General features: G+C 38.5%; 1 protein-coding gene across 1 annotated transcript in view; it reads left to right on the top strand.

The window, feature by feature from the left end:
- The first annotated feature begins 2,638 nt into the window (after positions 1-2,638).
- The window catches only part of afdna (afadin, adherens junction formation factor a), an 88,507-nt gene continuing 66,847 nt past the window's right edge, over positions 2,639-24,298 (top strand). Inside the window, 1 exon segment of the mRNA XM_056764934.1 lies at positions 2,639-3,002. Within this exon segment, the coding sequence (XP_056620912.1) occupies positions 2,901-3,002 (102 nt within the window). The 5' untranslated portion in view covers positions 2,639-2,900.

The raw sequence follows: 24,298 nt of genomic DNA on the forward strand, positions 1-24,298 counted from the left end.
TGGCTGGGTGGATCAGAAAACATAGATGTTCAACTTATTTCTTATTTTGTTCCCTATTTCGATATTTAGACTTTTGCGACTAACTTTGCTGCAGTATGTAAATGTTATTTATTCATTGGTGACATCAAACGCAACGAAACAGACGGTTTGATGTCAATACAGGAATTTGCTGAGCGATGAAAATTATTGATATGATGCTGGATGCAGTCTGATGTTTGGTTGACTAAGCTGTTAAATTTTGAAAAATATTATAAACACAAATATTTTCTCCTTTAAATAGCATAGTTTCTGTCAAAGATGCCAAAACCGGTAAACCGTTGATGATCAGCATTGATGAGATGCAAAGGATGCAGGATGTCGCCCTCATCGCACCTTCCTTCCTCCCTCAGCCCGCAGCGCTGACAATCCTCACCTTTTATTGCAATAGCACAGATTAGGAGTTTGGCGAGTAAATATTACGCCACATAATAACTATTCTTATCACTCAAGCATGTAGCAGATGTCAAGTGCTTTCAGGTATAAGTGGAATTTCATTTCTCGGTTCAAAGTTCAATGTTAAACTTCAGATTTAAAGCAAGCATGAGTGTGTCAGTGTAAGAACGAGATAAAATGAAACCACCGTTTAAAAAAATAACCTCAGACCGCAGCAGGAAACCATTTCACTTCGACTCACAGCCACTTCCTGTTTCTACCACAGATATTACAACTCGAGACACTGATTTTCTTATTGTTAGAAACCACTAAAATAAGAGGGTTCTGAGATTAAAGATGTGAGTAGGCAATTAAAAATAATGAGAATTTTTTTTATAAAACTCATGAGATCCAGTTAACTGTTGCTGGGGTAACAATCCGTGCCAAATGCCCTTCTTTTTACAGCAGGTCAACTCAGTGTTTGTTCAATTAGATAAAATCAGTAAATCTATGGTTCTCTCCCTCTCTCTCTCCTCCGTTTTATCAAATACATTTAACCTCCAAAGTTGATGCTAGCAAAATCAAACTCAAGGGGTCAAGGTTTTAGTTGGTTAACACATCCCCTGGCAGCATAGTTCATTAACTACATCACAAATATACTGTATTGTATACATATTGCCAGTGACTAATTTAGATAGTTATATTTAGAATAGTTCTAAAAAAATATTTATTAATCACCCTTATGTTGTTCCAAACTGTATGACTGTCTTGTGTTAAGACAACACTCTCCCCCAATGACTTCCATCGTATGGACACAAAACCACAATTAAACAAGCTTCATCCCTGTATTGGAATACAATAAATGACAAAATGTTTTGATGTTATCTGTTAGGTATATAGGGCATTTTATGCATGATATTAAAAATCTGGCAAGAACTTTCCTTTGTGCTTTGTTGGATAGGATCTGTGTCGATACAACACGATTGAGGTGGAAAATGTTGCCACAAAGGATGCTGACAACACACGTATCTGTGAGATAGCAAATGATGATTTATTTTCCACTCTTGTCATTAATTTGCTTGTCAGATGGACAATTGATGTCTGGCTCTCGAGACCACCAAGTGCAGTGCTAGACAGCATCTTTTTGTACCATAAATAGGAGTAGACAGAATATAAAACACTCTTGTTTTTTGTATTGATCTGGTCTGACCCCCTTTGTTAGACCACAAAGCACTTTAAGTTTTAACGTGTCATTCACATTCACCTAAACTTGATTTTTACAAACAAGTACAAACCCCTTACATTAAAAGGAAGTTGAGTTTAATAATACGCTTGTGTCTGCAGCATAAACAGTGATAGGCAACTTTCTTGCCAAAGTTTAACACTTAAGGTTTTGAAAAACTCCAGCCTGTCTCTCGTCTGGTTTAGCAAGCACCACTAATATAAAACAGTCTATACGGACTCTTGGATTATAGTATCATGTATCTTGTATTAAAATAAGTGCTCTCCAGGCAGGCAGAAACGAGAGCTTTGTGGTAATGTAATGGGCTTGTGCTGAATTAGTTTTATATGCTCAATCTTTTTGCCTCATTGGGCTGATTTCTATACAGATGTGTACAGCTGGTCTTGTCAGGTCTGCAATGATGCTCTTTATGACCCGCAGATGCAAAAACTGAAAATCTGTTATTTAACGGAAAAGAAAATATTTACACACTTATTTTTACATTTTTACACACATTTTATTTTTTGTGTATTTTATGGTGATTGTATTAGGACACCAGTTTTAAAATATGTGGAATTTATTATAGTTTTTTTCACGTCTTCTATGTGCCATGGATGTTACACAAATGAACACTGTGATCATTTTTTCTTTAATGAACAAAGCAAGCAGGTTTTGAAATGGATATGACTTCTACTGTAATCTGTATTCATTTACGAGCATTATTTAGTATAAACGCAAATATACTTACTTAGACACTCGTCCTTTTAGATTTTGAACATACCTCATAATATTTAAAAGGATTTATTAAATTGTAAAAAAAAAAATATATAATTTAATTAAAACAATGTACCCAATAAAATACGTCGGAGGGGAGAGAAATCAGTGCCTGGCACAAGAGCTTTCTATCATTATCTGCTTTTGTGCGCGTTCACGCCTACGCCCCCCCCGCCGTGTGGAGTTTCGGCGCGCGCCGCTCCAGTCAGTCCCACCGCTTTGCCACAGGGAGCGCGCACGGAGCGCGATAAGACAAACGAAAGCTGGGAACGCGGAAACAGAGTAGAAGCGGCGGACGAGAGCGGAGGTACGTGATAACCGGCAACTGCTGGAACGAGCGACACTCGTCACACGAACCGCTTTGAAACCCGGACGCGGGGTTTAACGCGTTCACTTTTATTTCGTCGGATTAGAAGCCCGTTTGAGTGGATAAAAGCGAGGAAACGGGATCGGTTGTCTCTCCGGGCTTGACTAGAATCGGTCGGATTTGAGCATGTCGGGCAGCCGAGAGGAGGAGAGGCGGAAACTCGCCGACATCATCAACCACTGGAACGCCAACCGGCTCGACCTGTTCGAGATCAGCCAACCGACGGAGGTGAGTCCGCGGAGCCGCGAGCGAGCGCAGGCCGCACGCGCCGCGCGGTAGCGAGCCCGTAGCTGTGGTCAGAACGTGTCGTTTTGTTAATGTTTGAGTGACTACGGAAGTGTTAAATAACAAGGGACAGTTTTGTATTTGACTAATCATTAAAATGACGTTATGTCACGATGATGGTACATTATTCACGGTTTTACTATCGCAGCTATGGTAACGTAAATCATTCAGTCAGTCATTTTGACTATCTTCTCTCTAGCATTGTATGCACGTTGATATAAATTGTAGGAAATCTTTCAAAATCAAGGTTACTACACTTTTATAATACTAAAACCATTATACATTTACTGAAGGAAGAGGTAAATAAAAGACCGAGGGATGAATTGGCTGCAGCTGTCACTTTTGGATGCTGTTCGCAACGTTTCTTACCGTGAATGAATCGGTAATTTATCGAGATGAAATCGGTGCAGTTTGTTGCAGATATGCATGGCGAGAGCCGCATGCATGGGTGTCAGATTAGATCACACCAGCTGCATCATAATGCTGGATGTGTTGCACGAGGCTACGTATGTCAAAATAACACGCTGTTTATATGCACTGCTTGGTCAGTATGTCTGTAGATACAGAGGGCAAAGCCGGTGCTAGCTAATAGAAGCTAGGTGGTCACCATCCTGGTCGAAAACTGGACGTGTAACGATGTAACCTTAAATGCGCCGCTATGGAAATGACGTTTGGGTAGTCATTGCGTTAAATTATGTCTCTTTAGTTGTACAGTGTACGTTTTTTGTATTTCATTAACAAGCTGTCATTGTGTCGCCATTCTGATGCAGGATGATTTATGCTTGCAATATTAAATCAGCTACATCTAGTGTTGAAAACGAATCGTTTTTTTTTAATCGCAACTTTAGTGCATTTGTTGCACGTCTTGGGGTGCATTGGATTGCACGCCAGTTTGGCAGGGAATTAGTGCGTTTAGGCGGGCAATGCATGAATGCGTTGAATGGTGGGGGTTGGGGGTAAAGCATCAGGTCGGGGGTCTTCCTGCTGATTTACGGGAAAAGCCCATAGACTCTTGGAATATCCTTTGGCCCTTAATATTTCATGCATAAGGGATATTGAGCCCTTCGGGACACCTGCTGATGTGACACAAAAGCTTAGATTAGGTTTGTTTTGGTCTGTGGCACCCAACTGATGGGTGATTAGGACGCCGACAATGCTTAATCAAACCCCTAGAACACTCCATTAGGACCACGAACTGGTGATATCAGCAATTGTTGAGAAGCTGACGATGACGTCACTGTCTCGTCCTCTCGCCGAATGTGACAGATCTGCCAGCCTGGTGCTATTGTCGTATTGTATTTGCTGGCACATTCTGGAAGAACACCTCTATTTAGAGCAATGTAACATCAGCAAAACGGATGCGTGCATGAAAACATGGAGAATCTTATTTGCATATTATATTGTTGAATGTAAGGATTTTTTTTTGTATGTTGATCTAGTAAGGAATGTTATGAATAGAGACTTAGTGTGTTATTATTATCAATTCTAATATCATTTGACATTTCAGCAATAAGGATGGCTACATATTTTCAGAGGATGTGTTGATTCAGGGCTGACATAAAATTGCCTTTAAGTAAATCTATGGGAAGTGTATTGAGTTTACTCATGGTGTGTATAGTTTATCAGCTTGGTTTTGTAGTAGGGGTTGTTTTGGTTCTTGTATTTTTGCTGTTTTGGAAAATGTGAATATGTGCGAGTTGTCTTTACATAATATTAAGTATATAACAATATAAAAATCTCACTGTATGATAATACCTTGGTATAATGTCCACGGTACGATGTTTAAGGCAATATTTAAAATGACAAATGATGACTTTGAAACGTGCCATTTGCATCCTCTTTTCACTATTCTCTAATCATAACTGTTGCTTAGAAGTATGCGTTTTAGTTTGAGAATGGTTAAATGACCTAAAAATCCCATTTATAGAATTCAATACTTGCACCAGATAGATCTTGACAAAGGTAACGTCAATTTTATTACATGTTGGGCGTGAAGATAGTTTCATACAGTCATGTGACCATGATAATATTGAGACAATTTTTCTGTTGCGATAACAGGATATCGATTATATTGTTACATCCCTATAATGCCATTATACATTCCATAGACTTGGAAATAAAATTTAACATGATTTTAGCTTTGATTTTAACCCATCTTGCTAAATTGTTTTGAAGTCTTTTTAAGGATTGAAATGAATGGGATTTTGAAGTTTAAAGCCAAAAGTTTCACTTATCAGCTGATCATAATAAACTAAACAGACTTTTAGGAGCAAAGAGAATCAAAGTGATGCATGCCATCATTTCCTGATTTTGCTTTTGTGACTTATCCACCTAAACAGTTTTAGTGCCCTTACTGTCCACACCCAACTGAAACCTGGTAATTCCATTCTCATGTGTCCAACCCTGTCCAAAACCGACACTCTGACATAAGCTTTGGCACTTAGATGGATAGATGCCTATTCCATGGCAGGAACAAGAAATATGATGCCAAGGATCATCAGATGGCAAACTAATTGTTATTCAGCTGACACTGGTCATTGACCGGTTCATTGAAGTTTAACCTATCCAATTGGATAAATGGTCTGAAGGCTTTTAAAACAAATGTTTTAAAACTATTTTTTAAGGGATCAGCTTTCATAATATTTTATTAACTTTAGTCCCTTTAGAGCATGTACATTGTCATTTATGCATATGGGAAGTTAGTTTGATTACGCAGACATGGTTAGTTTAACACAGAATGGCTTGATATATTTGTTGTTTTTGGTTGGTTCAATTTTGAGTTGATTCAAAGTTAAAAATATTAGTTAACTCAATTGATTTAATGCAAACTCGTTGTCTTGCCATAATAATAAAAACCATAATTTTGGATTGTTTAAACTCCGTGATGTCAGAGACATTAGATGTGTCCTCTTTGCCCACAGAATATGAGAGACGGTTTTTACTTGTAGATTATAAACTACTACACATTTGATCTTTTAATTCTTTTGTCTTAAAGCATTGACTTTGATAGCTTTGTATTTAAAGAAGAGCATGACCCAAGAAGATGGAGTAATTAGATGGATCTAAAAATGGCAGTTTCGAGATTATGAGGCCTGTCACCTCAGCATTTTAGGGCTCTAAGGTAAATCGTCTCCATTGTGATTTTCATGCTTTTGAATGTTTATCCAAGCACCATTTCTTTTTTGTGATGCATCTAGTCTACGTGCAATATCAGTATATTAAAAACATGATATTTCCCTCCAAATCTGTGGGATCCATAAAGAAGTGTATGAGGATAACAGTATGCTTTTTGGCTTTCTATATCTGTCCATATTTACTGTTTTGTTGTTGTGTAGAGCATTTAGTATATGTGACCTTAATATGTTGATATATTTCCTTTTAAAACAGAAAGTGGTTGCAGGTTTTTTTGTTCAGTTGACTCTATTAAACATCACAGCCTGGCAATACCATGCACATTAGTGTGACCGAAGACTTGTTGACAAGGTGTGATTTGCTATTTGCTATTCCGAGGCAGGTAGTGTTTATAATTTTAAAGTAGCAGACGTTATGCTTCTAAAGAGCTTTTTATTGGACATACATTTGCATATGCCGAGCAAGCAGGATACGTTGTCTGTATTTTTATTCTGTTGTCACAAAAGAAAGTTGAGACTTCTAGTACGACCTCAGAGCTAACGGTGCTAAAATCCACACAACATTTTATTGTATGGGGTCTTGTAAATGTTACCGTTTAGCCTTTTCATAGATCAATGTAAAGTTCCCATCAGTTCCAAAATCATTTGGCATTCATTATTCAGAATCTTCAGATTTTATGGGTTTATGAATTCAATTGTTCACATTTCATGGCTACATTTCATGAACAGTGCAGGGCGTCTGGTGTTTTTTTTCTAAACCTGCAGCCGTTGGCTGAGGTCCTGCGCAAGGTCTGCGTGTTGAATCATAACAAGTAGCCTCACGTGGTGCGGTGGGTGGGGTTCCTATCGCTATGATTGTATTCCGCACTCATGCCTTTCCTGCCTTCCACTCGCACATGCATGTGCTTCACCCTCCCTTGAGCGAGAGTGATTCTTTCTAAGCTACAGGCTGAGAACAGTTGTTGTGCAATTGCACAAAGTTCAGTGTGAGAGGTTGTCGAGAATAAGAAGCAGGGCTGCAACACGACTGTTTTGAGTTCCTGTAGCTCAGTCGGAAGAATGTTGCGCTAATGTTGCCAAGGTCAAGGGTTACATTTTTGGGCAATAAAAGGCTTTGGGTTATTATTGTGATATCCTGATTGGCCCGGTCCTAACAGGTGGACGTGAATAAAGTAAAGTTTAGTATTTGTTAGATTTTGTATAGCATTGAACCGTACTAAAGGTATGTTATTTTAAACTGACTGTTCGCTGAAGAGCCTGGTATGCATGTGACATCACATTGCTTAAGATCTGGGCACCTTTGTCTTCATCCACCAAGCATCTTTCATCCTGAAGTTTTCTGTTGCTGTCCGTGCATACAACTCCTTTATTGTCAATGTACTGAAAGGCCGTGGTTACACTTGATTGATGTCCTGTGAAGGGGAGGTCTAATCCCAGCCCTGCCCTTGGCCTGTCAGTCTCTATTAATCTCCCAGGAGGCCCGATGGTCAGTCAGTGACCGATTCAGGGCTGACCTGATTGGCTGATGCTCCCTCTAACAAACACCCTTTGTGTTCCTGTCTCACAAGGCTGTATGTGTGTATGTTTGTAGTCACACACAGGTGACCTCATAGGATAAGAAGTTTTTTCATTAATAAAGAAATATCTAAAAAAGTTGCAGCAAGTTTGGTCGGTGAATATCATGTTTTGTGTAATATTTTTCCAAATCACTGAAAATACAACTGATGGTTTTGTTTTGAATGCTTCGTGCTGAGAAATGCAACCCGCTTTTCGAAGTACAAAAATGGTCCCCGAAACTTTGTTAAATATTTCACACTGTGTTGCACATTTTGTAATGTGTCTCATAATTGTGAGAGTTCATGATTGCTATGGTTAGTTGTCTTGATTGTTTATACGTCCTCTTGGTTACTGCTGTATTCAGTACCAAACCCTAACCAAACATACTGTGCTGGTACCATGGTACAGTGTTTATAGAATGCGCTGTTGTGTAATGTATGGGGATATTTTGATACAGATTAATGTTTAAATGATTAAAATAATAATTAAATTAAATAATTAAAAACCTTTCTGACAAAACTGAGCGAACAATGATGGACAGGAATGAAACGTTGTGTTTGCGAGGACAATGTCATTCTGGAATGTACTTTCAACTCGTTAGTTTCAAATGTCCTCACTCGCTCCAAAGAGGGTGTGAGTTCACATCCTTTGTGTCAGTTCATCCATGCTGCCTATGAAACTCAAGTTTAGTGTTCTCGTTGATAGTTTGGCACAATAGAGCTTTACATTTTGCGGTACAAAGAAGCGTCGCATCATAGATTGTGTGCCTGTGATGTCATAATAGCCCTCGGTCGTGACATATAAGTTCATGGTACGGTCCATCAACAGCATTATTTCTTCGTCTCTGTAGAGTACAGTTTTTTGGTCCTGAACACAAACGGGTCATGTCGTTCTGCTTGATAACACTGTTATTTTAATTTGTTTTCTTCTGCTCTAAAATACTTCTGTTCAGGAGTTTGGAAATCTATGACCTATACAGATCTTTTTTAATGTATTATTTAGTTGACAAATATACCTTTCATGTGTCTTATGTTGTGACATAGAAAGAATTTAGAAAGCAAACTGTTAATAATGTGTTATTTTATATTATAAAAACACGTTTTACGAGCACACATGGAATCTTTTTTTAAAGGGTCACTCCATCCAAAAATGATAATTCTGTCATAAATTACTCACCCTCTAGTTCTTCCAAGCCTGTATACATTTCTTTGTTTGGTTGAACACAAAGATATTTGGAAGAATGGTAGCAATCTGGGGCATCATTGACTACCGTTGTAGAAAAAATTAGAATGGTTGTCAAAGGAGAACTGTTTAATTTCCTAAATCCCTCAAAACATCTTTTGTGTTCAACAGAACAAAAATATACAATAGCATTCAGATACAGCAATAGAAATGTAGCAGTAGAAAACATCGTTTGGCAGTTGTTATCGTTGATTTGCCCCCAAGAAAAAATGTGCTACTTTTTATTCCGTTTGTGTGGTATTTGAGGGGTTTTGGGCTGAAAATATTACTGGACCTGGCAAACCTGCTACTTTTCCAAATTTATGCTGAACAGGATTGTCCTCAACATCAGCACCAGAAGTCCATAGATTTTGTCAGAGTGCAGAGAAAACTGATGTTTTAATGCTTGTAATCTCTGCTGAATAACAGGGGCTGAGTTTGGCCGCATAGAGGGGTTAGGAAAATGACCACAGCATCAGGCCTGTGTTTGTTTTGGACAAACGAGATAAGCACAGTCATCCTGTGTGTGTGTGTGTGCTGGTAGTATGATAACACTGGAATGAGGGTTCAGCCACAGTAAAAAGGCCTCTTGCTCTCACGGGACAGAGAACGGAGGGGGCGGCACTGTCAGCTACTCACTGTCTCTGAAAGTGCTCTGCTAATTCACAGCCCAGGAAACATCTAATGATGGGTCAAACTGCTGCAGAAGAACCACAGAGAGGATGTTTGGTTTCCTGTTCGTTTAGCTTTAGAACACCTTAGATTTTGTGCCGGTTAAGGATGCTGTGTAAAACAGATAGCACTCTTAATCAGCATCGCTCTTGATCTTATTGAACTGAACTTAATCATCATTTGTGATTGTGATGTTATTATATTGCTGTTCATGTCATGTGTTAAAGTTCTTTTCTATTGGCTAGTTAAAACCTTCCTGCCTCTGTTTCAGTGTACTGTCAGGAAAACAGGAACGAAAATGTGTTACAATTATTTCTGGATGAAAATTGCAATTTATTTACGTACTTCACAATGGTCAAAGAAGTGACCTTAATGACTTTAGACTAACATTTCCTGTAAATCATACCTCGTTGCTGAAATTATAATTTGTGCATTGTGAATCGGAGTAAAGTAAGGACCCAGTCACCGAGTTTCGTACACTGATGTACTTCAATCAAAGATTTTATTTAACAAAATGATTAAAAAATTACAGATTTAAAAAAAAGTGCCATTTAGATTTTTAGCTCCTACTTTGGTTTATGGAGTGTCCAACAAAAAGTTTATGTAAATACAAGGTGTAAAACACATTTATGTCGTAATAATAGGCAGTTATTCTTACCTTACTTCTTGTCTGACTCTCAAATGATTCGTTCCGCGATTTGTCCGTCTAATCCCCTCCTATCTGCTAGCCTAGTGTCATGAGATTGGCCAAATGGTGTAGTCTGTTGTGATTGGTCAAATGCGTTCAGCACATGGCGCAAACGGAACACCTATTATCATTACTGGATTACGGTTTACAGGTGGTTGGATAGATATATATATATGTGTGTGTGTGTGTGTGTGTATATAGAGATGGCGAGGATTTTACCTTACCACTTTGAGCCTGAGTCTGACGAAGAAACATCCGAAGACGATAGTAGATATACGATAATAGATTGAACACTTAAATTAGCCGAGTTCATAGCTAGATAAACCTGTCGTTTGAAAAATTAATTGTAACCATTTTTTCCTCAGAAGTTCTTGCTCTGGTAGTTTAAATAAGACTGACTTGGTTTCAAGGTTCTAGACATGATGCACACGCATAACGAATGAGCGACAGTGTTTGGGGGAGCAGAGTGAAGTTTCGCGGAAGTCCCAGCAAAACCTAGGTGGGGACTATTTCTAGTGATGTAGATTCGCGGCTGTTAGAAACTCGGACTAGGTCACGTCTTGTTTGCGTGATTCAGAGTCGACTCCCTCTTTAACAAGCCAATAACTTTGTTATTCATTCACCTTCGGACTTCCAACTTGGCAGACTGCGTAGTTTCAAACACGGCAACATAACACACTGAATAAAAAAAGTATTTTTCATGATCTAATGTTACTTACTCTTAAAAAATTACAGATTGCAGCTTTATCTTTTTGTTAACATTAAATGTCAACATTTAAGATACTAAATGCTTAAGAAGTATTAATAATGCTTTTAAGATGATCTTTTCATGGTTTAAAAATAAACCTCTGTCACATTTTAACACTATACAGTATTTAATACAGCCTGAATGTGCCGATTTGTTTCATTATGTTTCTCAGGCCCTACCTGAGCAGAGTGCTTTTATTGGCATGTATCTGGGCCTTTCCGTTGTAGCTCTCCACCCTGCGAGGGCCTCAATCCGGGGGACGTTGCCTACAGAGAGCAATAATATTGTAACAATGCATGTATGGGAGATGACCTCTGCAGGGAAGAGATGCCAAGTACAACACCGGCCCTCAGATGTTTATTGAGCCAGACAGTGACTCGGGCCCCTGAGAACATCTTCAACATAAAAGCATCTCCTCCCCTATGCACATGTCTTCATCTGTTTTTATTTCTAAAACCTGCTCTGGCTCATCTGAAATCACACGGTCTTCTTAATAAGTATGACGTGAATGATGACTTGGTCTGCGATGCAGGTTTGCAGTTCGTCTGGCCGGTTTGCGGTCTCGGCCGGTGGGTGGTGGTGGATTAAGCGTAGGGATGTGGTTTGCTGTCAGATGGCCTGGTATCTGATTGGCCTCCGTACGCAGTCTGGTTCTTGGCGTGAACCTAGGGGGAAATCCTGAGCGAAAATGACTTCCATATGGGATGAGCAGTCTGGCCTCCACATTCAAGCTGGGAAGGAGGTGTCAGACTGGTTTTTCAGGCCGGGATGCATTTTTGAAGTAGTTTGTATATAAACTATTTAAAGTGATCTGCAGGCACACCCTTGCTGCATGGCTTCAATTTCCCTGTTTAGTCATCTCGCCCATTCACAGTTGGAGTAGCTCTCCTACAATAGAGCATCCTGGTGTGTGGCCATAATGAAAGTTTAAACAGGGCTAGAGTTTCACTCATTCGCGTTTAGACGCATACCCGGTGTTAGTATTGCAACAGCGGGCCTTCAGCGTGAAAAAACACAGATGTGCAGAGAAAACAAAACATTGAAACTGTTTTCAGATGAATTAATGGTTCTGAAATGAGACGTTGGCTTTCTTGCCGACGTTTAAAGTCATCTCATGACTGATGAAATTGGACTGTGGGCTGTTGCATAATTTAGAGGCTTTGCTTGTGTATGTGTGTCTTTACAAGCTGAACCTGATACTGTTGTTTACACACACATACACAGCCTATGTTTTGGATCGTGCAAACCTACAACAACCTATCACGTTTGAAAGGTTTAATTAAAGGTGTAAATGAATACTAATAAAGCATAGTACCTGCGAAGGAGAGCATCACTGTTATTATTGCTTTTCTATTATCGCTGCTTCTTATATAGTTCATATCGCAAAATGTACTTTTAGTACTTTTAATATATATCGCGTTTCACGCTCATTATTCATGTCTAAATCGCTTCTGTGTTTTATGCACAGCTCTTCAGTGATCTACGGCTCTTCGATCAGTAGGAAGTAATGCTCAATCTCACTACGAGATTGAGTCGTTTATAATGTGCATTTGAAAAAAGCAACACTCGTCTACCATCATTACTATAAATCAACTTTATTATCATGAAAATAACTGGAAAGGTTTGAAGAACAGCGATAGAATCTGACCAAAGGCATTTGAAACCATTCAGAACACCTTGCTATGGCATTATCAATGCTCAGAATTTGTAAATATTGTTTTTGTGATTGGGTTTAATTCCATTAGTGTGCTGTTTGAAAGCAAGTTTTGTGCTTGTCAGTTTGCTCAAAAGGCTGTTTGTCCGAACTGGCCGTCGCTCGCTCGGACTGTTACACAGCATTGAATGATGTCCTGGGCAGAACAATCTGTAGTCTGTGCCAGGCCCAGCTATTCTCACTGTGATCCATTTAGATGGAGGGCAATTCTCTTTGGCTCGGACAACTCTGGTTGGTATTAGTGGGGTGGGGTTTGTCTGGCTTGTTTTGTTGAAATCCCTAGCCAATCACGCATCCATTTGTACTATATTTCTTTCTCAATTTGCAGCTTTGTTATTTCTTCATGCAACCAAATCAGATTTTTCTTCTGAAAAACGTCTAGAGATTCTGTTTATGTTTGTTTATACGGTAAACCCACATCACCCATGTGACCTTTCTATTAATGGTGAGTACCACTTAGACAGCTGCCCTTACTGCTTTACGGCTGTGTTTACATCATGCAAGACCCGTCATTTCATGTCGACTGTATTTCTGGAACTGTATAGTATGTCATTTTCCCGTCTCCCGTTATGACCCATCCTGTAACACCGCGGGTTTGTCTCTTTCGGCTGTAACGACATGGTGTGACCATTCCAAGGGTTCCTTGTACCTTTCAGTGAATTATAACTGAACCTTAAGTGTCAAGAGAAAAAAAGCCTTCGTGCTTTGAGATCATTGTGCCATTTAAATCATCTGCCACTTTACCGTCCTATTTTATTTAACTGCTGCCTGCGATTTCGTACTCTCAATTTACTGCTAGTTTGAGCTGAAGGGGCAGTTCTCATCCGGCCCAGTGGCCTTGTGGGAAGCGTTCAAGATCGAGGTAAATTACTCAAGCTTGGGATACAGTTAATAGCGCACCACCCCCATGAGCCATTGGGTAACTATGTTACCGCCGTAATGTTGCGGCCTAACCTTGTTTGTCCGTTTATGAACGCACCTGTCGCAGCTAAGTATTTGTGACGTTTCAGTGGTGCAGCTTGCTCACTTTGCGCTTTTATGCTTTGAATGAAAAGGCAGATAACTCGTTTAATGATCCAGAGCGAATTTAACAGCAAAAACTTTATTGTTTTTCAATAGCCGTTCATGCATGTTGAGCTTACATTGCCTTTGATATTCAAATTATGGTGAGATTCTGTGGTGTTCATCTTTGGTTTTAAATAAGCGGTGTTGTTGTTTTTGTTTCTGCAAAGCACAAAAAGGTTCATCATGAAACGGGAAGTTTGTGGCATAACTTTACCTAGTCACGCATCGATCAACTTCAGCAAACATTTACTCAGAAAGGAGGCAGACGATATGTTGCGTTACTCCTACTGAGCCGTCACGCTTTAAGATGGCTTCATCCGAGGAAGGGTCGAGCGTCGGGTGAAGGACATGAATCCATGAGAGATGACAACTTGCATCTGGAATTCATTACAGACGCTGATGTGAAACAGGCCCTTTATCAGGCAAACTGTCATCGTCTGTCGTAAAGAAAACAAGTTTGTTTTAAACTGCCAAGGAACTTAACCAACAGGCACATTTTTGTTGGTTTGTACTCTAGAGACACCATGCCGGGTCAAGTAGCGTTGGGCTTGACTGCACAGCGTTTTCATTTTACTAAACTTGTGTAGTTTTAACCAAATGTCTCAACATACAGAACATAAAACTTGTTCAATTGTTATTGGACTTTAACAGAATATTACAAATAATATTAATCAATAATATCATCTTCTGACAAATCAGTTATTATGATGTTATTATAGAGTCCTACTTAATATTAAAAAATGTCACCATTATTAAAACAAAATACAGTGTAAATATCGTTTAATGATTTAATAAAGAGGCCTTCTATGAAAAAGCAATGGCATTAAAGCCCAGAATCCAAATTTTCAAACCACAGGTTCACGTCCAACCGTTTCCGCAGAGGACTTTGTAGTGAGATCAAAGTCCTCTTTGTGTGTTTTGAAATTGACACTTTTTGTGTGTTTTTTTTAAACCTTACAGAGGTGGAGCTTCTGTGTTTGTCCGCTAATGCTGTGATGGGAAACAAGTTTTAAAAGTCTGTAAATCATTGTCCACTTCTCTTCTGTTTACAATACCTCAGTGAACACAAATGACCAATGGGAAGCTCAGGGAGGTGTGCGTGTCCCGCTTGCAACTTAAAGGGATAATTGACCCAAAATTAAATATCGGTCACGTTGCTTAAAACCTGTATATTACTCTTTCTTCTGTGAAACACAAAAGATAAAATAATCATTTTCAGTGATTTTGTGTCCTTTGAATAAAATTCTAAATTGACTTTCTCTTGAAAATGTTCTGCAGAAAAATGTCTTGGAGGTTCACTGGCTTGAGAGTGATTAAATGATGAAACTTTCCCGTTAAAACCTACAGAGAGATTTTCCAGCAATGAATATCTGATAATATGATGATTTATGTAGACATCTTAAGAAGTGAAATCTGGGCCCGTTTTCTCAAAGCTACTATGAATCCTCTAAGAAAGCTCTTAATTTAGCATAAAAACTTCTATGTAGGAGTTCTAGCTTAAAAACGATTCAAGACCAATCTGAGAGCAACTCAGAGCAAGGAAAAGACAAAAACTTTTATCTCTGTGAGGAGGCGGGGCTGACCCAGTTGCTATGTATGACACAGTCTTTACAGACTGATTGGTTGGTTGACCAGCCAAGGAAAAAAAGAGCGCTTTTAAGTACAGGGTCATTAGTTTGAAATTGCACATGTATTTTTTCCTGTTTTAAGGTACACACAAGAACACACACAAACCTGCATGCACTATATATATATATATATACACCCCTTGCAGAATCTGGAAAAAGCTAAAACATTTGAAAAATAAGAGGATTTTTGAAAATGAAGGTTTTTTTATTTAGTCCTGACCTGACCTGAAGTTATTTCACTAAAGAAATGTTAACATACAGTTCACACTAAAGAATAATAACAGAATTTCAAAAAATAGCTGTATATATATATATATATATATATATATATATATATATATATAAATCAATTTCATTATATGAATACATTAATGTTTTTCAGAAAATCAGAGGTTTACACCCACCAGACTTTAAATGAATCGTCTTGACTTTGTCAAAATTTTGGACCTTAAGAGCTCTTTTAAGAGTTAAAATGCTTCATCTTTTTGGATCTTTTCTGTAACTTGAAGGGGAAACCTTGAAATTACAGAGCGTTTTCAAAACGCTCTTCGTCCACACTAGCGTTTTCCAAATGCTGCCCATCCACACTAAAACTGCGAAAGTGAAACTTAACTCGGGCTCTGCTTCCAAACAAGTACTGCGAGTAGTTAAATGCTCCGTCTCCTAAAATGCAATCTAAAGTATGCATGAACTGACATTATTGCTATCAAACAGAAGAGTAGAAGAAACAACTGCGTCACATAACAAAAAAACTCTGTTTTCCTCACCCACACTACAACGCGAAAACAGCGTTTTCAAATTTATCAACTTTTGAGTGTGTTTTCGAAAAGCTCAGTTTTCGTTTGTAAAAACGCCGTCTCAGTATGGACGGAAGGAAAAAATATCTGCATAGTTAGTGTTGATAGGGTCTTTTGCTCTGTTTGCCAGGTCACTTCAGGAAGGGCAGTCCAACACAGCTGTAAATCTCTCTTATATAACCTGGATGAGGACGTCTCTTTTTTTTAACAAAACACACTAAGCTAATGGCATTACAAGCTGCTGCAGTTAATAGGCTCTTAGCAAATGGGCTGGCTCTCCCATTAGTGACTATCTTATGTTAGAGCTGGTCTTCATTTGTCAGTTGGAAGCTGACGGACATTGCTGTCCCTTGTAGAGGAACCTCTTGAAATCGAACTGGGAAGAAAGTAATCTACATTTTCCAAACTATTTTGTTTGTTTTTGGACCTCTGGTGGCCATCAAATGACCAGCTGGCTAGGTGTGTTAGCACCCGGTGAACCACATGAATTAGGTCTAGACGTTGTCGTCACGTCTAAAGAGACATTTTTGGTTAAAAAAAGTTTAATGTTTGGTTCTCTAAATCCAGTCTGGTTGGGAGGCGTGGTTGGATAAGTCTTGGCCTATGACAGATTTATCTCCGCTTTAAAGGCCAACAGAAATCTATGCGGTTATGGAGAGGCGTTCTGGTTAGTGTATGTCACCAACTGTCTCACTTGTGTGATAGTAAGTCATGATAGAAGGCCACTTTGAGAGAGGTGGTAGATGTTACGCTAATCTCTCAGATAATGGAAGATCTATTGGTTGGGTTGGAATTTTTTTCAGATGTGTATGAGACAGCACCACTTGTTGAAGATAGAGTCCTTAAATAGACTGGAGTGTTTAAATGGGTTTTACTTTTCTACTTAAGATTTCAGGTGAACATAGTTCACACTGACAGATGAGACGTGCTGGTAATGAGTTTCCATTGATTGCTAAGCATCATATGTAGATCTTGCATCCACTGTCACTTTTATTTTTGGTTATGTACAGCATTTTTATATTTCTAAAATATGCACAGCCGGAGGAGAAAATATTTAATTAATACGTTTAAATTTATTCAGTATTTCTAGATGTGTTTTGGTCATTCCAGTCCAGTCATCCAACAGCAATGTGAAATAAACTTTTCCTAAATACACCTACAAATATTGTTGTATTGCTTAAAAATGAATATGATTTTATCATCTTTGCTGTATTTGAGGTCTGAAAAATACAGAGCATCCTTTCTGTTGTTTTGACCTATTTCTCCACTTTTCATTTGCTGCAAATAAATGCAAATAGAAAAAATATAATTTTTAAATTTGGAATGAATATTGTAAGTAGTATTTACAGAATGAAACAAAAATGATAATTTTCCTTACACGCATACCTATAAATAGTCAACTCAGGAAAAACTTAAATTATCTGCACCTGTATTTCATCAAATCATTTTATCTAAAAGTGTAGTATATTAGTCTTATATTCCAGGTGAAATACATTTATATTACATATTACAACATATTACAAAAATATACATTAAATAATTGACTAATAATAATTTTCGTTTTAATAAATTATTGAATGCCCTTGACAGACCCGACTTCTGTCTGACTCATTTCTGCAGAGCGTCTGCCTCAGCTGATCCTTCGATGACAAATGTTATTTCAGTGATGAAGCTGCAGTATATCAGCAGAAAAACCTTGTGAAAGTCTATTAGTGTCAGTGTCATCGAGAAGAACAGCCTCCCATTCCTTTACTTCATCTTTTTGCTGTTTATAAGTCCTGCTGAGCGCTTTCGGCTGGTCTTGCAGGAAGTGCAGAATTGAGGAATCATTATTTAGTGCAGATTATGTGCATGGCAGAAAAAAGACACATCGCTGAAGTTTCCTGCTGACCTCACATGTCATTGATTCAAAGCTTGTGATACTTTTACTTTCCTTGATGTTGGTTTTGCATTAGTCATGCACATTGACTTTGCAAAGAGGCCGCCCTGGTCAAGACGTGATACTTTTGTTCTTTCGCAGATATCAAAATGAATGCGACGCTGCAGTAAAATTACCTTCAAAGACGAGTCTTGGATTCACAATTCAAGCAGTGATTCACACTACCGAGAGAACCTCCGGCTAAGACATCAGAGTTCCTCTAGGAAAAGCAAATACTACTGTGCGTAGATAGAGAAAGACTTTGTTCTTCCTGTACGCTTCACACAACCCAACCTGTCAGAGCCGTGTCATTGCTCCGTACATTTATGCAGATTAACAAATGAACTCTCCCTCACCCCGGTTATTAAAAAAGTAAGAATGAAACTTTTCATGATTCATAATCTTCCTTCGGTTTTAAATGTATCTCCCCTCACAGCTTGCAGATCAGTTTAGGCATCAGTTTTGTTTTTTAGCTCAGCTGTTTAAAGCATAACCGCATATGAACGATGAGGTAATTGTTTGTCTTCACAACGCTTTGTAAAACAGCCTGTTTGGACGTGTTAACTCGCTCATATGGATCGTATACCAACGGGTGTTAAGTCTTATGAGAATATGCAATATGAAAATCGGGACACGAAACGAACGTCCACTGACACACACCGGGCGCTTTCACACATATCACCTTAAATTAAACGCTGTTAAGAGCTTGTGTGAACAGAGGAGTTGTTGTTGTTAAAATGCCAGAAAATGAGCCGTGGCTCTATGCCAGCCTGAGGAGATTTAGCAATGCTGGAAATGTTCTTTTATGTTAAAACACCCTTAACATTAAGGGTTCGCGCGTGCACAGGATTAGGATGATCTGAAAGATGAACAACTTCAAAGAGTTTTTAAATTTCGTTGGTGTTTGAATGGTAGTGTTATGTAATAAACACAGACAGCTTTTGTTTAGGTTTTTCATAGCAGATAGTTAAACTGCAACTTAATGGGTTGAGGTTTGTTTCTCCTACATGAAGGTGAATTAATCTTTTGACAGTCTATTACTTATGAGCACCGGGTCAAAGTAGCACACATTTTAACTGTTCCTGTCTGGAAAGTCTAGCGTAGGGAAAAGAGAATTTATATAAAGAGAATTTGATATCCTTGTCATCTGACTTTGATTCATGAGTGAGTTTTATCTCTCAGACATCCTGATATAATCTGTAAATGTTGACTTGTGCATTGAGAAGCTGTTTTTGGAGATATGCAGTGCTTCGACCGAAGACAAGAGCAGGGTAAAACTGCAGTTAATGTGATTTCCACATTAACTACAGAAGTCAGGGGCTAATGGATTGCATTGTTAGAGATGTTGTACGAAATAGCGTTTAGATTTATTGTAGTTAAAGAGTGCATTACTAGGGATTTTTTTAGGCCCTACTTTAGTGTATGGAGTGTCCAACAACTATTTTATGTCGATAAAAGGTTTAAAAACATTTATTTAGTAATAATAGGTAATTATTCTTGCCTTACTTTTTGACCGACTCTCAAATGATTCGTTCCGCGATTGTCCTTTTTGCTAGTCTAGACTGGCTGTGATTGGTCAGTTGGTCTAGTCTGCTGTGATTGGTCTACCGCGAATGAGGCTCGTGAGCTACAGTGTTTGGGGTAGAAAAGTGAAGTTTTATGGGCAGTCCTAGCAAAACGTAGGAGGGGACTATACGTAGTGACGTAAATCCCTGGAGGTTAACGAATCGGACTAGGGACGACTCGTTTGCAAGATTCAGCTGCGACTCCCTTTTTTCCATGCCAATAACTTTATTCATTCACCTTCGGATTTACAAAATATTGCTTACTTTCAAACACTGCAACATTAAACGCTGCATGAAATGTCATTTTCATGATCTCATGTTATGTACGCTTTAACATTCTTTCGATGAGACGCTTTTTTCCTTATAAGTGTTCTCAAGCTTTTGATGTTATCTTTGATCTGTTCAGTTTCACGAATGCAACTGAAATACAAGAAATACCGCCTAAATTTATAGAACGGATATATATATTATATTATATTTATGCATTTGGCAGATGCTTTTATCCAAAGCGACATGCATTGCATTTTACTATGCATTTGTTTCTGACTATGTGCAATCCCCTGGGAATCGAACCCATGACATTGGCGTGGCCTGCGCCATGCTCTAACCACAGAGCCACAGGAAAGCCTTTTATTAAAATAATGTATAATAATCATGTATTATTTGTTTCGATATATTAAAAATGCATTTATTACTGCTTAGATCTACAAGAAACTACAAGGATTATTTATCGTTTATTTATTTCGCCCAGACAGGACTTAAATAACAAGACTGGCTGGCACTTTACGTGTAGTAGGGCGACATGGCGCTAATTCAGAAGTTCCTAATTGGTCCCTCTCGACTTTTGTCGAGTGAGAAAATCTTTTTTTTGCGTTTCGGAAGGAAGCGGTTTAAATGAGGTGAAATGGAACGGAGGCAGATGCTTTATTGCTGGAGGGAATTCATTTTATCTGCTTCTGCGCAGATCGAAAGCAAGTAATCGAGGGCTTATTTTAGATGCTTTTCCTTTTGTAACAGTAGGCGCGCTGCGTGGAACTGGATCTAAAGAGCTTACTGCTGGCATCGCGGGTTTGCCTAATGGTTATTCCAGCTGTCTTAAAACACAGAGTTAAGTGTAGTTTCTGTTAGTAGTCGAGTTACCCTCGAAATTCACACATTTTAAGAAAATAAACTCTGGTCTTCAAATTGATCACCTGCTGTTGCCCATAGGCTCAATGAGATGAGATTGTCAGTCTGTGCTGTACATTAACTCAAGCTTGACAGTCATTTAGTTATGGTAATCATTATTGTTCCCATGTCTCTTCTAGGGCACCGAGGCCTTTTTTTATTTATAATGTGTACATTAAATAATTTTTATGGTTCTTGTTAATACAGTTAAAACGGTTATCAAGGTTTGCTTTTATTACATTATAAAGTTTATTCGGTATCACAAATGATTATTTTTTCTACAGCATCTATTAATCTAGAATATAAATATCGTGACTATCCTTCCGAAACCGCAGGAAATAAGAAAAACACGGTACTTTATAAATTATTAAATACTTTGTTGTCACCGTTACTACAACTACTTTTTAGACTTTTTTGGTTAGGCATAGAGGCAAAAGATTTCGGGTTTAAAATGAATTTGACCCAATTTAGTCATTGCACAAATAGTTGCTGATGTACTTCTGAAACCTCGTATCTCAATATTTCATGATTTGAATTTTTTGCCATAACTTTTTATTATTAATAGTGAACATTTTTGTTTGTTTCTGGGTTTCGCAAATATCTCTCCAATAAATGGTATTAAAAAGTGCTTGGCAGTGTTTGATAATTTAAAAAGTACAGTGTAAAGCTGCTTTGGAACAATGCTCATTGTGAAAAGCGCTATATAAATAAAATAAAATAAATTGAATTGAATTTTCCATGTCCAGAATCCATACGAATTTGGACATTTACAAAGACAGCTGCGAAATGCTGTAAATGTATTTTGTTCTTTTTTACTATTGCAGTATCAAATATTAACATGATTTGGATAAAAATCCATTATATCCCAAAATAACAAAATAGGTAGCTTTGCTGTACCAGTATAATACAAATCTGTTTATTTTATAATGAATAAAAAAATATAATATTGCATCTCTCTTGCCACCCAGACCAGTAGGTTTATTGGGCCCAAACAGAGCTACATTTCAGTCCCTGAAACAACATCAGATGAAGCACGGGAAATGGTTTTGGACATAATTTCTGTGGAAAAAGGTATTAGACCTCTAATGTCCAACTGGGCGTACCCAGTCTCAAACAATAACTCGCTACTGTATGACAGAAATTCCCTTTTATGGTTCTTGCTAAAATATCCCACCTGCTGGTAGCATGAAGCGATTGACCATATGTGGTCAGTTTGCCTTTTATTAACTTGGGCACTTTATTTGTTCAGGTAGGGGAAACATTTGAGCACTTAGCTTTTGGGTGGTTTGACTGTGAACAAAGCTTATGTAAAGCAATATTGTGTTTTATCATGTCAATCTTTAACAGCAGGGGTTCACATTAGGTTGTACAGTATTGTTTTCTGTAATCTGGAACCGGTGTTGATTTGTTACCATTGTGCGGAAGTTTGCCAAACCAGCAAAAACCACTGTACAGGAATTATTTCTGCATGACCAAAGTCTTCATCATTGAGCACATAAACTTCCCCGTGGTTTTGTCTTGTCAATGCTTCTCAAGGGTGTGAAACTCTTTCCCTGTCAGATGAAGAATTGGCATGAATCTACTCTTCTCTGCATGTGCTTCCTCTCAGCATGTGGGCTTCTCTCGGAAAGAAATTACAAGTTTAAGGCTTCAGTCGGGTCTCAGTTGGTACATTCCTCCGAGCTTTGGCCTTGGCCTGGTACGAGGTGGGGATAAGCTCCACTCCTCATCCTGCGATTAGACGCAGACATTACTTCAACTTGAGAGGAGCAGAAAAATGATCTTTGGTTCTCGAAGGCCGTTTTGTCATTTGTTCCTGTGGTCAGTGCTCAAGACAGACTTCAGGACCATCACGTCATGTAATCCTGGTGTTTATATAAGAAATTACACGCTGAGCTATCTGAATAAAAATCAACAATGACAAAATTCTGCAACATGAAGAATGTGACTCTGGTTTTTAAAACCATTTTTTTTTATCTTAAAGAGCTTTGAAATACTGGATTGTTTCTGTTTTTCAGGTTCTTGATGTTATGATCAGATGGTATTAATTTGATCGTGATTCAAGCATTTGGGGTTTTTAGTAGGGTGAGTTTCTTGATAAAGAGATGGAATCAGTGTACTTTGCAAAAGTTAAATGTTGAATGAGTTTCATTGGATGTATCAGACAGTGTCATTTACCATTTAAAACCTTGAAATCATGGTTGCATTAATTATGTATTTAATAAAATGTTATATTATAAAATATTGTGGCTGCCAATGATCTGGTTATTCAAATGACCTAATGCTCTCCCATTCGATTTGGAGGGCTTGGCACCCCCAGACTCCTATGTAGACCTGGGCCTGACTTTGCTGGCAGTTTGAGTTTTTCCAGGTGTTTTCCAGGGTTTGACTCACGATTCGTGACAGGATAAAGTCTGAAGATATGTCGTATATACGGCTGCATGACAAAACTTGAAAGTCAGACACTCCACATTAATGCTTCCTCTGCGTTATGCCGTTTTGAAAGTCAGGCAGTCAATCAAATGAATGGGTTCGAAAAATGTGTGACTCATTGAGAGACACATAGTGGCAGACTACTTGTAAGCATGAATGCGTTTTAAAGAGAACGTTTCCTTTCTTTGCTGGACAAAGAAATCACATCTGAGTCATTGCTACCTTTAAGTCCCTGTCTTTTCACAGTGCTCCGTATGACACTCAATGCACAAAGCAATGGGCGATATAACTCTCTGAAACCATGTCTGTGGCTTGATTCGAGGCAGCAGATTGGTGGCCTCAGGGCCCCCATGTGTCAGCGAGATGTAGAACGCTGGGGCTCGACTCAGAACGCTGGGGCTCGATGCATTATTCAGCGCCTTGGCTGCTTGTCTCTGCTTATCAGGTGACAGCTGCCAGACGAACAGGTAAATATATCTGATAACAGGGAGTGATGTACTTCTGCAGTCTGCAGTTGGAGAAAGCTGAGGAATTTTGGAAGAATGTGCCTGATGTGAAACTTTTTCCCTTTTCCCCATTGTCTGCATGCCACTTTGGGTGGAGGTTAACACTTGGAAGAATCCTAAAAGTAGTGCTGCAGGTCATTGACAATTATCATTATGTGCATTCTGTTTTTTTTTTTGTGGGAAAACTTCATTCCATATTCTGTATGTTCACGCCCGAACCCGCTGAGAAGCGTGTACCCTGGGGTGTAAAAGTGGGCCACATTTTATGCCTCATCAGCTCATGAATATTAATGAAGTGCTTTAGGTCTTGCAGTGTATATTGAGAGTTAGTCTAGATCAGAGCTGGGTGGTTATCCTTCTTTTTAAATGTCAGGCGATGTTTCCACCCAAAAAAGACATTTTGAATGGTCTTTTATTTTTTTGGCCTTT

The sequence above is a fragment of the Triplophysa dalaica genome, chromosome 13 (assembly GCF_015846415.1).
Source record: "Triplophysa dalaica isolate WHDGS20190420 chromosome 13, ASM1584641v1, whole genome shotgun sequence".
Lineage (NCBI taxonomy): Eukaryota > Metazoa > Chordata > Actinopteri > Cypriniformes > Nemacheilidae > Triplophysa > Triplophysa dalaica.